This window comes from Podarcis cretensis, assembly GCF_951804945.1.
Source record: "Podarcis cretensis genome assembly, chromosome: Z".
Lineage (NCBI taxonomy): Eukaryota > Metazoa > Chordata > Lepidosauria > Squamata > Lacertidae > Podarcis > Podarcis cretensis.
The window spans coordinates 41,242,674-41,260,926 of record NC_137184.1 but is presented as its reverse complement, the minus strand read 5'-3'; the positions used below and the strand labels follow the sequence as shown (position 1 = coordinate 41,260,926).

Below are 18,253 nucleotides of genomic sequence, written 5' to 3'. Positions count from 1 at the left end.
AAAACAACCACCAGACTTTTAGAAGACATCTGAAGGCAGCCCTGTTTAGGGAAGCTTTTAATGTTTAATAGGTTATTGTATTTTAATATTCTGTTGGAAGCTGCCCAGAGTGGCTGGGGAAGCCCAGCCAGATGGGCGGGGTATAAATAATAAATTATTATTATTATTGTTATTATTATTATTATTAAAAATATATATTATCAAGGCGTTTAGAAACCAAGTCTTATGAGGAACGATTGAGGGAGTTGGGTATGTTTAGCCTGACATAAAGGAGATATCTGAGTGGAGGGCTGTCACATGGAGGATGAAGCAAGCTTGTTTTCTCTTGCCCCAGAGGCTTCAAGTTACAAGAAAGGAGATTCTGACTAAACATTGGTAAGAACTTTCTGGCAGCGAGAGCTTTTTGATAGGAGAGCAGACTCCCTCAGAAGGTGGTGGACTCTCCTTCCTTGGAGCTTTTTAAGTAGAGGTTGGATGGCCATCTGTCATGTATGATCTAGTTGAGATTCCTGCATTGCAGGGGGCTGGACTAGACCAGTGTTCCCCAAGCTTGTGTCTCCAGCTGTTGTTGGACTACAACTCCCATCATCCCTAGCTAGCAAGACCAGTGGTCAGAGATGATGGGAACTGTAGTTCATAAACAGCTGGAGACCCAAGTTTGGGAAACACTGGACTAGACCCTTCCAACTCCACAAGCCTATGATTCTCTGTTCCTGCCCCCAAAGAGTGTGTTAAATGTGTTTTAAATGTATGATGTGGACACGTCCGTACAGAAGAATACTATACAGAGAACTGAACCTTGCTCTAACAATGGTTGCAGGACAGTATACACCACTGCACCTGGGGGCAGCAGGATCGTTCAGAGATTAGCAAGGCAGAGGACATGGTACACACAGCTCTAATTTCCAGCAGAAAGAAATAGATGAGCAGCTGAAATGAAATGAGTGGAGTGGTTTGGCTGCCACTGCCTGCCACTCAGCCATGCACCCACCCCAGCAACTTCTGCTTAAAGCAATTAGAATTCTCAAGAGGAAAAACAGCTGATTGGGCAGTTCCAAGAAAACAGCTAAATATACAATGGCAGCAGCCTGACCTAATGACTAAACAAGAAGAGAAAGAGAGAGGGAGAGAGAGAGAATGCTGCTCTTTCTGGCAGCATGAAAGGAACACAAACAAGGAACACAAGCTTTGCCGAGACAATATCACATACTTGGGATGCACGTTTCTTGGTCCAAACAACAAAATGACTTCCCCAGATTTTGCAAGGCGAAAGTAAAACTTGCAACCTGGAGACTGATTTGAAGATTCGGAAGCCAGTCTTCACCAACTGCTGCCTTCTGGATGTTTTGAACTACAACTCCCACCAGCTCTGCCCAGCACTCTGGGGGCGGATGAGAGTTGTAGCCAAAAACATCTGGAGGGTGCCAGGCTGGGAGATGTTGCTTTGAATTGAGTTGGGGGATCCTTGGCCATTGAGACATTGCTGAGCTGCAACTCCCATCTGGGCTTGGGTCAAAAATTCCCCACCTTGGCTTTAAAAGCACCCACTGAATGGGGAAATATGAAGGTTTGTGACATCTTCCATCTACTTTCCTACCTTGCTATCCAGATGTGAACTGCAATCCCGCCCCCCAAATCTCTACCTTAAATAATTGCATTTTTGTGATCACTTATCTGCAGAAGCAATTTGGCCTTTCTTTTTTGCAAATGGACTGCTTGAACAGATTTAATAAATCTTTTATGTTAAGATGGAAAGGGCAAACATTAAAGGAATGCTATTTCTCTTTCAGCTTCTTCTTTTTTAAAAAAATTGTCAGGCTCACTGCAAACTACATGTGTGGACACTGCACGTAAATAAATCACGGAGTCTGTTATCTAAATTAACAGTAAATTTATTTTATAAATGTGTCTTTCCTTATATAATTTGGGGTGAATGTTCTCAAGAACAAAGTTATAAATGCAAGATGTCTGAGCAAATGCAGCGTAGCAGAAATGATCTGTAAATTGTTTATTCATTGTTGTTTTTTCCATTTAAAATCCCAAGTTTCTTTTAAAGAAAACAACAGAAGAGAAACCCTCATAAAATTTTACTCAACAGAGCCAGAATCTTTCTGGCATCAAAAGAATGCATTGCTTTTTAAAAAAAAGAAAAAAGAAAAGAAAAGAAACTAGAGAGAAAAAAGTATTTTATCATATGATTTTCTCTAAAAAGAACTACCCCTTCTCTGACTAAATTACTTAAGTGCTACTCAAGATGCAGTTGTAAGGAACAAATCAAGTTCCTGAGTGATGATATAAGCAATATATGTGGATTCCCTCCCCCCCCACCCCCTTAGGGCAAAATAATGTGTTGTTATTTTGCAAGCCAAGCAGAAGTCAATGAAGGGCTGATTAAACTTGAACATATATCTTGTGTGTGGCTTTGGTCATAAAGCATGGAGCCAGGGACCAATTTATAGTGAGATTGGCATGGCACTGTTCTACGTTTTCCATGAGAGACAATATGCTTCTGAATACCCGATGCTGGGAATTGCAGGTGGGGAAGAATGCTGTTGTGCCCTGGTCCTCCATGCAGGCTTCCCAGAGGCATTTGGTTGGCCACTGTTGAGAATAGAATACTAGACTAGATGAGCCATTGGCCTGACCCAGCAAGGTCTTGTTATGTTACTATGAGAAAAGCGCATCTTCATCCAGAACAGGTGGCACCTTGCATGATGCTGCAGATAACCAGTGGGGAGCAGTTGCAGTTCCCAGGGTCTCAGACTGAGTCCTATGTTGGAAAAGTACATTGCATCTGCTTTTCCTCTAGAAGACCCCTCATTCAATCAACAGCATTTCCAAGCAGCAGTAGGAAAAACTTCTGCCTGAAACCCTGCTGCCAGTCCGTGTAGTCATAACTAAGGTAGATGGAGCAAACTAAGCTTGTGAGCATGCTGAACAGCAAACAGGCACAGGCAAAACAAGATTAAGATGAAGAACAAGATATCCTTCCTTGGAGATTTTTAAGCAGAGGCTGGGTGGCCACCTGTCTTGGTTGCTTTAGCTGAGATTCCTGCATTGCAGGGGTTGGACTAGATGGTCCTTGGGGGTCCCTTCCAACTCTATGATTCTAAGTCCCACCATCTGCAATGGGCTTAATTAATTTTGGTTAAAGACACTAAAAGCTGCAGTAATTAACTCAAATTTACCTGGGAGGAGTAACCTTCATTTAACTCGGGACTTGCTTCTGAGTAAACCTGCAGAGGAGTGTCCTGTGGCTTTGGTTGGATCACACACAGGGTAGTTTTAAGTGACTCATTCCGTTAGGGCAAGGATTTCGTCCCTGTACAATTATGGAACTTCTGCCTCCTCCCTGGGAACTCCCGGAAAGCTCCAGATTTGGGGAGGATGCATTGTACATGCAGGGGGAGGAGAGTTCCAACGCACAAGCCTGAATCCTTGTGCTAACGGAACGAGTGCATTGGGTCCCGCCCACAAAGCTATCTTATACTGCTCTCCCTGTGCGTAACGGTTTCTTTTCTGGCTTGTGGAATAAACAGGGTTCTGTGGATTTGATGGGAAATAAAGCTGTCCTCTTCCACCACAAAAAGGATGCCAAATGGTAAAGTGGCTATATCCATAGGACTCTGTGGGAGTCCGAAGAGCCCTATGCTGATCTTGCCCCGGTGACTGTGGTGGGATTGAGACCCTCCGGTGCAATAGGATATGTGTCATTAATAGGCCACATAAAGGGCCTTCTGATTATATAGTTTCTGGATGTGTTGGCAAGGAAAGAGTAAGAACCACTTCCAGCAAACCAAAGGAGTGGAAATGCTACATGGTTTCCTCTGTGTGTGTGTGTGTGCGGTTTCCTCTAAGTTGTTTCCGTCTACTGGTCCTAGACATTGTTGGGAAAGGAAAGGAAAGACACACACACACACACACACACACACACACACACACACACAGTCTTTAAAAGCTGTTAATAACTATGCTTGAAGAGGAAAGCCCTTGTATTCAGGGTTTGACACATGCTAGGACAATTAGTGTGGCCATCTGCAAAGGAAGACCTAAAACTGTGATGTACCATTTTTTACATGGCATGAATGTCTATGGGGGGAAACAAACAAACGCTAAAATATAAATAAATCAGGATTGGGCAAACATTTTACCTACTACTGGGTTTGGGAGGGAAGGAGACAATCAACCCCACCGCCATGACTTTCTTTGAGCTGCCATTGTGGCTAGAATCCACAGGTGCTCTTGGCCTCCATGAATTTGTCTAATCCTCTAAAGCCATTCAAGCTGGCGGTCATTACAAGTAGCTCTTGTGTATGAGCAAATTCCATAGTTCAGCTCTGTGCTACTTCCTTTTGTCTGTTCTGAATCTTACAACATTGAGCTTCACTGGATGTCTAAAATAAGAACCCCTTACTTCAACTCCATATGAGAAACCCGCCCCCCCCTTTTCTCCAGGATCATTAGGAGGTTTATTTGAATTGTTGCTTTGGGAGCCATTTTCAGACTACCAGACAATGGTTTAAAACTTTTGAAACACTGATTGGATGGTTGACGGGGGCTTTTGACCAAAGCAATGTAAAGGAGCCATCTAACTTTTGTTTTCTCCTAAAGGTCACTGAGTGGCATAAATCAGCCAGTCGTCTCCTACTGTCCCTCTTGGTAACTCCACAGCTGTCCTCAGTTGGAGTGCTCAGTTGCAGAAGTGCTTGCAGCTCTGTGGCCAAACCTACACTTTGTTTGCAAGGGAGTGCCTGGTTTGATCCCTGACATCTCCACTTTAAAGAAGATCTCAGGTAACATACCTGATAAAGCTTTTGGAAAGCTGAAGGGACCCAGAAGACAGGGCCAGAAAGATGGATTGACATTGACATTAAAATGCTACTTAGGGCCCCTCCATGCAGGTGTTTTATTATGGGTATATTGGGCAAAAGGTTCTTGACGCAACCATGGTGGGTCTATTCTGATAGAATAGCTGTTCTGTGGTGCTTCCCCAAGCTACTGCATTAGCCACATTTACACCATCTTTAAAGCACTATGATACCACTCCAAACAATCATCACGGCCTGCAAGTGCTACAATTGGAGAGTAGCCTTCACCAAAGACATCATGGACTTTGAAGAAGCACAAATGCAGGATGAAAGGGAGAAACATGCTAAGAGGAAGGCACATTTGGTAAACCCTCACTGTGCCCAGAAACCTACGTCCCCACTGTGGAAGGACATGTGGATCCAGAATACAGAATATGACAGTCATGTATAGACACACCAACCATGTTAATGGAAGACAACCTTACTCGGCTATGAGTGATCACCAAAGAAGAAAGAAGTAGTTTATTAAGAGTGCTGAGAGTTGTTAGGAGTCCCATATTCCCCTCACAGAGCTACAATTCTCAGAGTTCCTCATGAAGAGGGATTGGTTGTTAGACCACTCTGAGAACTGTAGTCTGTGAAAGGAATGGGGACTGCCTAAAAACTCTCAACACCCTTAACAAACTACAGTTCCCAGGGTTCCTTGGGGGAAGGCACGACAAGTGGTATCACAGTACTTTAAATGCATGGTGTGAATGTGGCAATTATTGCCGCACAACAAAAGCAGGGCAAAAATAAATCAGAAACATTATTGGTAAACTTCGCAGGTGCAAACGGTATTCAAAGCATGATCGTGTATGACTGCCCCAATAGCACCATGAGCAGGAACCATCATGAATGTGCATTGAAAATGGTGTCTGGAGGGGCCACAGTGGTGTTAGTGTAGGCACTCTCTGAGCCACCTCACCCACAGGACTTAACCCTGAGATCAAACGCTTTCCAAAAAACCAAAGCTGAGACCATATGAGATCAATAGGCAGGAAAAGAGAGGAGTGCAGGGCAGACGAGGCAGCAGTGGAGAGAAGGATGGAGTGGGGAGGGGGAAGGAGACTGAAGGATGTGGTGTTGGGAGAGGAAGGAGGAGGAAGTGGTATTGCACCAGCTCTGAAGAAGTATTTGTTTATTGCAAAGATTTCAGGGATTACAATAAGTCTCTGTGCAGCAAGACATATATTTCTGCCCCTTGTGGTCAAGGCTGGACAGAAGATTTTGCCCTCCCCAAAACAGTAGTCACAAGTGCAGTATTTAATGTTTCTCTGTGCAAGAGCAAAGGGGCACTCTCACAGACACAAGGGTGCAAGCTAAACCTTCTCTCTGCACTTGGGGACTACAGTGACTATTAAAAGTAGCCTCTTCTATTTGCATAGCCCCACCCCTTTCATTTGCATAAAATGGTTTCCTCTCCATACGCCACCACACTTTAATAGGAAACAAAGCTGTCTTTTCCATTGTGAGCTTGGGAAAGCTTTCTTCAGTCATGGTAAAGAAAAATCACTTTGGAGAGGAAGATGCAAGAAGTTTAAGGCTCAAGGCCACAGCCCAATGCATTTGTCCTTCCAGCCTGCTCCTCCCCCCCCCATTCTTTTTGCTCTTGGGCGTACATGTTTCTTAAATTTAGCCTTCCAGTAATTGCCTCTGGTGCTCCAATCTGCTCAGGCTTTCTGCACAGCACACAAGCTGCTTTCACACTTCATAATTTAACAAGGCCATGCGATCCATTGTACTCTGCCCATATTTCTTCCCCCCCCCACCACCGCTGCCCAAACAAAAAGATAGTTTTATTTATTTATTTCTCTGCTCCAGAGAAAGGCTAGTCTCTCAATTGGCTGCTTTTACACAGCCCCAGAAACACCATTAGTGGGGGAAAGAAAGTCCTTTCCGAAACAAAAAACCAAGAGCTCAAGTCTTTCCTCCCCAGGATCAAAGGACGGGTCTTGCCATGCTAACTGTAAAAGTCTGCCTGCTTCAAACAGGACACTCCTCTATTTGAAGGCACCCTCTAGTTGAAGAGCTGTCCCGTCTAAGCCGCTTCTTTCTGCCCAAAGGAGGGTTTGTCCAGTGTTGTTGTGCGGCCAAGCTAATCTGCAATTAATTTTAAATTGCTCACAGTTCATAACAGAAACAGAGAGAAAACAATGCAATGTCAACAGCAGCAACAACACCACACCCTCAAAAGACAATGTTCCAAGTTGTTGTGGGTTTTTTTAGTCCACTGGCAAGCATCTATCAGGGATAAAAATGCATTCTCATCATGACATGCCTGCTCACTTGATTTGTCTCCCAACTGTAAAGGAGCCTGGAAGGAAAGTCACGTGACCAGGACTAGCAGAGAATGAACAACCAAACAGCCAGGGTGAAAGATCACCTACCAATCAAAGAAGCGGGGAGGAAATGACAATGAAACCAGCAGTGCACACAACAGCTTTGTTGTGGATCAGATGGAAATCAGTTACATGACACCTTGCAGGAAAACACAGTTAACAGTTTACCATGAATGCACAGAATGTTCCTGCTTTGCTCAACAACATTGTAGCCAGCAGGCATAACAAACCATAATCTCAAGCTTGGCATTATGAATGAACTGGGGACTATGGCTTGTTTGGAGTAAAACAAGCCACAATCCCCAGTTCAGACATAATGCTAAGCCAAAGTTTGGTCTTGGCTTACCAATCATGCAAAGCCAATCATGACTTCTGGTTCATAAGGAATGCTAAGCCAAAGGCCATGGTTTGTTGCTCTTGCTGGTGAGAAAGGAGGAGTGCAGCAAGAGTGAGTGCCACATCCACAGGCCACCATTAAATAGGGTTTACCCATGGGCCATTGACTCAATTCAGACTTTACTCCAAATTGTGGTTTGTGATATTTAGAACCCACACCATGGTTTGAGTTTACAAACATATGGCAGGCAAACCATGGTTTTGATGTATCTGTTTAATTAATTTTTTTCCTTGGCTCAGAGCTCACCTTCATAAGTTCACTCCTGTCCCCATGGTGCGGCAGCTCTTGACGCACAGCAGTGGTGTGTCTGTGAATTCAGAAAGATAAGCAAACCACCCCTAGCACAAATGGTGGCTTTAAAACCAGCTTTGAAACATGGTTTCAGATCTGGACTAAGGAAGCCCTCATGAACTGTGGTTTGTAAGCAGGTTGGCTTGCCAGACCAAGGTTTGGTGTAATGTCTGAGTATAGCCATTATGTCCAGGATTTCAGTTTTGTCAATATGCCATGAAATATATTGAGTTTTGTTCATTACCTTATAGACTTGCCCGTACGTCCCATTTCCAACAACTTGTACTAGTTCAAATATCCCTGCTGGATCCTGAAAAAAATAACAATAAAGAAACACGTTGATTAATTTTACTTAAAGAACCAAGCTATTTTCTCCTATATGACTCCATCTCTTGGATTATGAAGAATTAGGGGTACAACTTATTTGGAAGGTCTCCTGCACAAGATTATTTGAAATGAATGGGACCTGCACCATAGCCAGTTGGGCACATATGCACACACGGTAGATGTGTTCTATTGCAGTCCTATTGCAGCCCTACCCAATCTGGTGCCATCCAGATGCTTGCATGGCCCATGGTCAGGGGTGATGGGAGTTGTAGTCCAGCAACATCTGGAGGGTGACAGGCTGGGGAAGCCTGCCTTTTTCAAATTCATTGGGGTGAAGGAAGCATTTCCTCCAAAGAGTTAATGGCGTAGCTATGTTAAAAGCCATGTGGGCCAAAGCAGGTCCTGGAATGTGGAAATGCCAGTGTAAGGGAGCCACAGCTATTCTTGTAAAGCATGGAGAGAACAGAAAATTAAACTGTGCTCAACCTCACCCAAGCCAAAGGCAGGCAACCCAGTTTTCTAAAAACAAAAAGTTTGGAAGGAAGATCATGGGGAAGCCTGTCCAAAATCACAGAGGAGCCAGTGCCAAATTGTTGCAGTACAAATACTCTGGGGTTTCAAAGGGCAGTGCCTAAAAACTTGACCAGCAAATGTTGCTTCATTTGAGACTGCAAAAGAGGATTGTTTAAATTAAGGCTACCAGATCTTTTTCAATGAGTCCGGGGACGCTTTTCAACTTCAATGGATTTTGTATGGGGACTGATTTGTAAATCCGGGGACTGTCCCTGGGAAATGGGAACGTCTGGTAAACTTAGTTTAAATATAACCTCCTGAATTTAGAAGTTGGATCTACCTGCTGCTTCTGTCAAGGTCACCAGCTTGAAAGTAAAAGGAAACTACCCAAAAACACTTTGGGTACTTGAATGCTTACATTTCAGCAAGACAGCAAAGCCAAAAGGACAATCTTGATAACTAAAAATGTGCTTTTGTCCTGATGTGGTTGATTTCCAGCTATTATCTTGCAAAGTCTAAACAATGCGTAGGTAAACTAAGGCTGGATCAGGCCCAATTGCCTTCTGGATCCGACCCACAGACGGTCCAGGAATTGCTGCATGGATCACTAGCGCACACATTCTTTCCCTTTCCCTCCCATGGCGGCGGCAGCAGCAGCACCTCCTCCCTCCCTCCTCCTGGTTTCTCCCCGCCCTGCCTAGAGGAGGAAGGGGGCTGGGCTTTGTTGGTGCCAGCAGCAGCAGTGCTCGAGTGACCGCCATTTTAAGCAGCCCCTCTCCAGAGCACTTTTGCGCACCACTCATCATCCTCCCGCCACCAGCTCCTGACACTTGCAAGACACAGGTAAGCAGCCACCTGGGCTCGTGGTGCTCTTGCATCATTTCCCCCCCAAAAATATTGTCTGGCCTCCCACAAGGTCTGAGGGACAGTGGACTGGCCCCCTGCTGAGAAAGTTTGCTGACCCCTGGTCTACACTAATGTGCAAGAAACCCTTGATGTTCCATCGTTCATTTTATATACAAGAAAGTTTACCAGTAAAAGAGTTTTGGAACAGCAATAACCTTCAAGTCAGAGAGAAAATACTTAGCTGTTTTATCCTAAAAAATAAGAGCATCCTGATTACATCTAATTATTTAACTTGGCAGATTATTTGGGAGGTGCAAGGTACTCTTTACAAAAGAGAAAGTGGGTTGTTTCCCCTTTTAATGTTGTTGAGTTTATTTGCATTTTATTGTAAGCCCTCTAAGATCCGATGGACAGATTGGACTATCCAAAAACAAACAAGTTAATAATAGGATTTTATTTATTTATTTTTAAAATCAATTTCTCATGCTTTCAAGCATAAAGAAAACAAAACCAAAACTGCAAAGTCTTGGCTTCCACCTGGTTTAAATATAAAGGAAACACAGTATGCTCTGGTTTCCTGTACAGATTTCTGTCTAACAGTTTTACAGAGGAGCATGAATATGGCAAGTTAGCTTTCGTGGCATCCAGGTCAGCTGCCTTGCTCCAGCCTTTTGGACTCCTCATCCAATGATAAAGACGAAGCAAGAAGAGCAGCATATGGTACAGTGCATTACAGTAATTAACCTCAAAGTGATTAATGTTTGGGTCAGGATTTTGGCATCTGCCAAAGGAAATGTAGCAAACTTGGCAGTAGCTGGATAGCAAGAGGCCATACAGACCCTGGAATACCAAATGCTGTTGGAGAGGAAGCTCTATATCAAAGACACGTCCAGCTCTGAGACAATTAGGAACTTGGCCTGGTTGGAAGGCTAAGCTGTAATAGACCACAGAGTGCTCCAATCAGAACAAGGACAGATCCAAGGACTAAAGTCAGAGCCCAGCATAAGGTGTCTGCCGTCTGTAACACAAGGGCCAACGGATGGCAAAAAGTCATCTCCCTTTTCAAGCAGGCTTGTGCGCAGTGACTTGCTTATGATGAGTGAGAGCTGGCCTCTTTGCAAACAGGAGATGGAATTCCTGTGTACTGTGAGAACTTCGGTTCCTTTCTTAGTGAAGGAACTATGTCCAAGTGGTAGAACATAAACTGAAGGCCCAAGTTAGGATGGGTCCTTCCATGATGGGTAAAATGACACCCCTTCCATACTGATGCCAATTAGACCATGAGTAAGCAAACTAAGGCCCGGGGGCCAGATCTGGCCCAATCGCCTTCTCAATCCGGCCCGTGGATGGTCTGGAAATCAGCGTGTTTTTACATGAGTAGAATGTGTCCTTTTATTTAAAATGCACCTCTGGGTTATTTGTGGGGCATAGGAATTTATTCATCCCCCCCCCCCAAAAAAAATATAGTCTGCCCCTCCAAGGTCTGAGGGACAGTGGACCGTCCCCCTGCTGAAAAAGTTTGCTGACCCCTGATTTAGACTGACAGTTCAATCTTACTTCAGCGCTGGAAATACGACAGCATCTTTCACCTGAGTGCAGAAGGATCGCTTACCTCCAACACCTTGCTCCTTCTCACATTGCTCCACCTTGTGCCTGCTCTGACAAATTCTGCCAGCATCTGTCACATGGACAGACCAGTGTGTGCTTGCCTGCTATGTTGGCCAGGAACCTTTCCCGACACTGTCTTGACTACCCAAGACAGCTAGATAGCCTAGGTCAGCAAAAATGGAGCATCGCCATTGTCAGGTGCTGGCACAGGAGGATGGGAATGGTTGAAGAGAATGGCACTCAAGCACCCACTAGCTGCTATTTACACTTAAAATCCACCTTTTCTCCAAGAAGCTCAAATTGGCATCCATGATTCTCTCCTTCTCCATATTATCCTCACAACAACCTTGTTTCAGAGACCTTGTTCCCCGGAGACCCACAAAACACATTATGCCAATCCATGTTCCTGTATGCACCACAACTTATAATAGTACACATCTATAAAACACACGTGGGACGCAGGTGGCGCTGTGGGTTAAAGCCTCAGCGCCTAGGGCTTGCCGATCGAAAGGTCGGTGGTTCGAATCCCTGCGGCGGGGTGCGCTCCCGCTGCTCGGTCCCAGCGCCTGCCAACATAGCAGTTCGAAAGCACCCCTGGGTGCAAGTAGATAAATAGGGACCGCTTACCAGCGGGAAGGTAAACGGCGTTTCCGTGTGCGGCTCTGGCTCTGGCTCTGGCTCTGGCCAGAGCAGCGATGTCACACTGGCCACGTGACCCGGAAGTGTCTCCGGACAGCGCTGGCCCCTGGCCTCTTAAGTGAGATGGGCGCACAACCCCAGAGTCTGTCAAGACTGGCCCGTACGGGCAGGGGTACCTTTACCTTTACCTTTTATAAAACACACACTTATTAAATGATCCACAAATTAGTCTAAGCCGTGGGAAGTGGTCTTCAGTTTCCTGGAGAATTTGTAAACCAAATGAAGCTTCGCCATTCTCCTGCAAAGTTATCTTTGTACTTTGATGCACTTGCCAATCTTAATTTGTGAGTCAATTTAGCAGTGAGGGCAATATGCCATACTCTATTGCATCAAGCATTTAAGTTTACACCTTTTAAGTCCTTCCAAAATGTGGGTATAACCATACATGCAACAGTTAAGAGAAATCCAGTTAGTAGCACATCCACCAAGTCCTGATTCTTGTTTAATTACAGATTCAGTAATGCAAGTTCTGAGGTCTTTGTGACATGCTGATGTGTAATTGTACTTATCTCATTAAACACTCACTCCCCAAAATTGGCCACCTTCAGGCACGTCCACCACAAGTACCTATAGCTGCCTCTCCCCACACCCTCACCAGCACATTGGTGAAATATGCTCATGCATAGCTGAAAGTCCTGCAGAACAGAGGTGTGTGTGCCCTCCTAAGCTAGCCTCCTTCCCTCCAGATGCTGTGGATGATACAGATGAAGTGGAAAATTCTTCATAAAGGCAAGCAAAGAAACATAATTAGAGTTCCAGGATACATTTCCAGCAATGCAAACACATTCAAGGATGCTGCAAAGCAAAACTGGGGGTGTGCCTGGCCTGGGGAGAAGGGGAGAGTTCTGAGGACCAGATAGAGAGGCCTGGGACCTGAGGTTCCTTATACCTGCCCTAGTTAAGCATCCTTAAGATTGCAGTCATGCCGTGCACACCTATATGGGTCTTTTCAGAAGTAAGCCCTATTGGGTTAATGGGACTTCTCAGCAAGCATATGACTAAAGAACTGATGTCATTAGTTTTGCAGCAAACTCTAGCTGGACTGAAGCCACCTAGAAGAGACGGGTGGAAATACTGTGCAAAAAGCGAAACAGCAGTGGAATCAAACTTGGACAGATTGTGCAAAAAAAGCTTCAAGGGGATCAGCTGCAAACATACAGATTGCAAGGACAGGTGCTGGAAAAACGACCTGCAAAATTAATCCTATTTCACAGAAACCTCCAGCGATCTCCTCCAGAAGAAATTAACAAGAGTGATAAATTATATAGCCAGAAATCAAGGAATTGGACTCTGGAGGTTATAAATATATACATAAGGTAAAGGTACCCCTGACCGTTAGGTCATCCACGACTCTGGGGTTGCACACTCATCTCGCTCTGTAGGCCAAGGGAGCCAGTGTTTGTCTGCAGACAGCTTCCGGGTCATTTGGCCAGAATAACTAAGCCACTTCTGGTGAACCAGAGCAGCGCACGGAAACGCCGTTTACCTTCCCGCCAGAGCCGTACCTATTTATCTACTTGCACTCTGACGTGCTTTCGAACTGCTAGGTTGGCAGGAGCAGGGACCGAGCAACGGGAGCTCACCCCGTTGCGGGGATTCGAACCACCGACCTTCTGATCGGCAAGCCCTCAGCTTTGTGGTTTAGACCACAGCACCACACGCCGTATGTATATACATACATACATACATACATACATACATACACATCTCCAACAAAATTTAACTGAAGTGATGGACTTTGTACTAGATGTACCAGATGTTTCTTCCTGGCTGGAAAAGTCTGCAAGATGTGTGTTGGAATCTTTTTATTTAACATGATGAACAAAACACAGCAAGAGTTATGGTGGTTCCACATTGCAGGGTGCATTCATATGACCAGTTTTTTTCTTTTCACCCATGGGGCGATGCTTATTGGAATCCCTTTATGACGGAAACCCCTTGCCCATCCCAGTCCTGGGAACGACTCGATATGCATTCAAATCACAGGACTAAGCAGAACTTCAGCCAGGTTTTCTTTTTATATATATGTAAAAAAACACACAAAACAAAACTCTGCAAACTCATGTTTGCTGATGATAAGGAGGGAAAGCAAACCTCTCTTACAAACCCAACGGTTCCCTGGCCACCACCCTTCTCAGTGCTTTTGGCCAGGGATTGGTTGAATAAATAAAGGGAAGGACTAAACTTTGGGTGGACCCCATCTAGAAACTGCTCTGGAGCTGCAGAGCAACTGAAGTCTGTTTTCTGGTGTGTTTTTTTAAAACAAATACAAAGTCGCTATTCTCCTGCCAAAAGATCAGGGGTGGGGAGGGCCGATGAGCTCTTCAAACATACTGGCAAGGCTCACCTTCAATATAACAGGACCCCTGAATATCTTTCAAAAGCACAGCAGTTTGGGGGAGATTGGTTGCCCAACTACGATGTTGCTGTCACCCTTGGCTCCTGGCTTGGTGTGTTTAATGGGAGTTGTAGTTCAGGCTCATCTGGAGGGCCAGAGATTTTCCCCTCACACAACTGAAGAGCAGGAACCTATCCTGTGTTACTCATTCTCAGAGGACACCTATTGAGATTATTAACACAACTAGCTTAAGCCTTTTTTGCACTTGTCATACGAGGCCCTTCTCTATGTCCTCCATCCCCAAGAGGTCTGGAGGGTGGCAACACGAGAACAGACCTTTTCTGTGGTGGCTCCCCATCTGTGAATGCTCTCCCCAGAGAGGCTTTATATGTTTTTTTAGGCACCAGGCAAAAAACATTCCTCTTTACCCAGGCCTTTGGCCATGAAATAATCTATGGCCTGTTAAAGGTGGTGGCAAGGCTGCTATTGTGATTATTTTCTTATTATGCTGTCTAGTGTTATGCTGTTATGTTATATCTTATTATGCTGTCTAGTGTTATGCTTTGCATTCTGTTTTTTATTTTTATTATGGTCCACAAAATATGTTTTCAATGTTGTACACTGCCCTGGGATCTTTTGATATAGGGTGGTATGTAAATCGAATAAACAATAAATAATAATAGCATAATTTTGAATGGTCTACATGGTGTGGAACTTAGTTGGAGGCAGCCCAAAGCCTTTAAAGATATACACACCAAAATGTGTTGGCTAAGTGTGCTTAACTTTGAGAGTTCAAAGCTTCGGAGAAGAGGTGGTGAAAGGCGTGCCTGCAAGCAGTGCTGATGGTGGGGATTAGGCAAAAAGTGAGTGGCTCTAGAGGCAAAAGTAGGAGGAGCAACAGTTGCGCCTCTTGCCTTTGTACAGTAGGTGGCAATCCAGCCACGCATACACCAAACATCTCCATCCGCCAACCTGGCAAACTAGTGGTATCGTCCCAGGACATATTCCAGTTGAGCAAAAACAATTGGGGGAGGGCATGGTGCATGGCAGTGAGAGCCATGGCCTGGATATTGGGTGTGGCCTCTGGAGCACCCCAAGAGCTGGAGAAGGAGTCCTGGGGTGCACAATCGGAAGCGTCTGTTATGTATTACCAGCAAGTCACTACTTCTCAACCTCAGTCCCACCCCCACCATCATCTGTGACAAGAGGATAAAAGTTTTGGACTAATTTATAAGATACTGTACTTGAAAGCATTAGAAAAGCAACACCTGCATGAGCTGCTTTGACCATATGAATTCTAGAATCTATGGCTGAAAGCTTTTAAAAATATAATTAAATATATTTGCATTGAGCCATGATGAGAACTGGAATGTTCCAGATTCATGTCTGACTCCAGCTATTAGTACATCAGATGGGATATGGCATGCTAATGTTGCCTCAGCCCCCTGAATATGCAGAATGGGCTCAAGAAGGAAGCAAGGTTGGGCAATTGCTTGGGTTCCCAAAACTGGTCAAGAGCCCAGTGGCACGTACCAGCACTCTAACTGCACCCAAGAAAGTCAATGTGTTGGATTTCCCAGTCTACACACTGCACCTGCTCCAGTTGCCTATCGGGATAACCACACAGGCTACATTTCAGGGCTGCTGTACAGATCACTGAGATAATGTTCGTGTGAAAGGGCAAAGAATTCTCATAGCTCGTTTTGCCTCTTCTGAGTTTATAACAGGCGCTTTATCCAAGTTTCATCTCCCTACTCCATCCCAGATACAGCAGGGAAAATAATCACAAACATAGAGCCCTACCTTTCAGGGCTGTTGTGAAGTTTTTAAGAAAAAGCATATAAAACATGCAGTCAACTTAACTGCAGGTGCCTCCGCACAGGTCCCCCCAGCCCCTCTCAGAGCATGCACAGCTCATTTGCAATGAGGTGGCAGGAAGATGGCTTCCTTAAACCAGGTCACACCATAAGCCCATCAAACTTAGTATTGTCTACTCTGACTGGCAGCTGCTTGCCAGGGTGTAAGGAGGTTCTGGTTGTCAGAGTACAGGGTTCAGTCTCCTGGACCTTTTAACTGGAGATGCAAGTGATTGGACCCTGAGCAAGAATCCTTGCTTTCCAAGGCTGAGATGAGGGGCTGAATTCATACCGAGAGATACTCAATCATGTCTTAGCTCAAATCCCACTGATTTCAATATAAACTAGGTACAACTTGGAGCCTGAGGTAATCTTTGTGCTTTCCCTCTGTGCCGGTTTCTGTGTGGGTCCCTCCACAAATTGCTAGGAGAATCGTGACAAGAAAATGGGTCTTCTCAGTGGTCCCCCGCACCCCCGTCAATGATGGCTTGTGATACCAATGTCAAAATCTTTCTAGCAGCAGGCAAAGACATTCTGGTTCTCCCAGGCCTTTGTATATAAATTTCATTGCTGTGCTGAACTAGTCTATGTTGAGGGGTAGGTTATGGAGGCATTGTTTTCATTGTTTTATTACTTTAATACATATATACCGGTATAATGTACAACTTATTTCATTTTGTAGACTGCTTTGAGAATTTAATGTAATGCAACTGATAAGCTGAATAAATAACAACAACTTGCAACAGGTTGCAATCCTGAAACCATTCACCAGGGAGTCAGCTCCACTGAACTCAGCAGGTATTACTTCTGAGTAGACTTATATATAGGCATATGCTGTTAATATCCAGTCCAATGCATGCAAAGCTCTTCAAGCCCTAATGATAATAATACCCAATTTATTTTTATTTTATTCAGCCAGAACTAAGGAGAACTCAGTTTGAGCGCCTCTCATGTGGGCGCCATTACCATTCTAAGAGACTTTCTAAGAGAAAAATAGAACTGATAATACCAACAAACTGGATTGAGACTAAGTTAGTTACACGTAGTTCTCGCTGAGGTCCTAAGTCATGGCTAACTTGTTTGTTTCAACAGTTCACCCAACTTAGCCTGTATCCAACGCCATGCCGCCAACTAAGAGACCCAAAGCATGCTTTGTAAGAGCTGAGCTGCCAGATTACACCAAGAGGTCCTTGCAAGACCACTTCTCCCTGAAGAGCAAAAGTGACATCTGGGAAGTGACATCTTTTTGCTGCCGCCAGCCCCTCTGGAGCCAGCTGTAAGCCCTCTAAGAACACAGAAATCTCAGACCGTTGGGTCCATCTAGTTCATTAGTGTCCGCACTGACAGGCAGCGGGCTCTTAAGGGTTTCAGGCAAGGGGTCTGTCCAAGCCCCTACCTAGAGATGCTATGCGGGGTAGGCACCCAGGACTTTCCGCATGCAAGGTCTGCCGCTGAGCTGTGCCATGTATCTCCCCATGGCTCCCACGCTCCAGCTCGTCTCTCCCTTCCCAGCCAGGACATAGGCACTTACCCTGAGCGCAGACAGGTCGATGCTGTCCAGGCTCCTCGCCGTGTAGTCGCTGGCCATGACTTCTTAACGATGCGGTAGCGGCGGGTCTCTGCGCTGCGCTTGCCAAGCGCTCCTGGGGCACGGAGAGCCGTTGGGGACGCAGCTGCAGTTGCTAAGAAAAAGAGAGGGTTGTAGAGGAAGTCCCCGGGCACGGGATGCTTGCTGGGGTTGAGGACTTGATCGGCTTTCAATCTCCTCCGCCTTTTCTTCTTCTTCTTCTTCTTCTTCTTCTTCTTCTTCTTCTTCTTCTTCTTCTTCTTCTTCTTCTTCTTCTTCTTCTTCTTCTTCTTCTTCTTCTTCTTCTTCTTCTTCTTCTATTTATTTCTCTCCTTCCCTTGCCAGTCTAACGGTCCCGGTGGCTCAGCCCTTGCCAGGCAGCCTGTCCATACTAGCCGTTCGTCTCTTGGTGACAAACACAGGAAACCTGACATGCAAATCCGAGGGGGAACAGCGAGAATGGAAAGGAAAGGGGGGTGAGAGAGAGAAAGGTCCTTCTCTTCCCCCGCCCCCCGCAGTCAAAGGGCGAGGAAACAGCCCCAAAGCCTCCAGCCTTTGAAGACAAACAACTTTTGCACGGGCATATTCTCGGGAAAGTTTGCAAGGAAGTGACGTGCCGCGG

General features: G+C 45.2%; 1 protein-coding gene across 2 annotated transcripts in view; it reads right to left on the bottom strand.

The window, feature by feature from the left end:
* NRK (Nik related kinase) overlaps positions 1–18,233 on the bottom strand; it is a 122,653-nt gene extending 104,420 nt beyond the window's left edge. For both annotated transcript variants that reach the window (XM_079962646.1, XM_079962647.1), the window contains exons 1-2: positions 17,596–18,233; positions 8,122–8,187 (exon numbers count right to left, since the gene is read on the bottom strand). In XM_079962646.1, coding sequence (XP_079818772.1) covers positions 8,122–8,187; positions 17,596–17,652 — 123 coding nt within the window. In that variant the 5' untranslated portion in view covers positions 17,653–18,233. The remainder of the gene's footprint in view (positions 1–8,121; positions 8,188–17,595) is intronic.
* Positions 18,234–18,253: the final 20 nt, after the last annotated feature.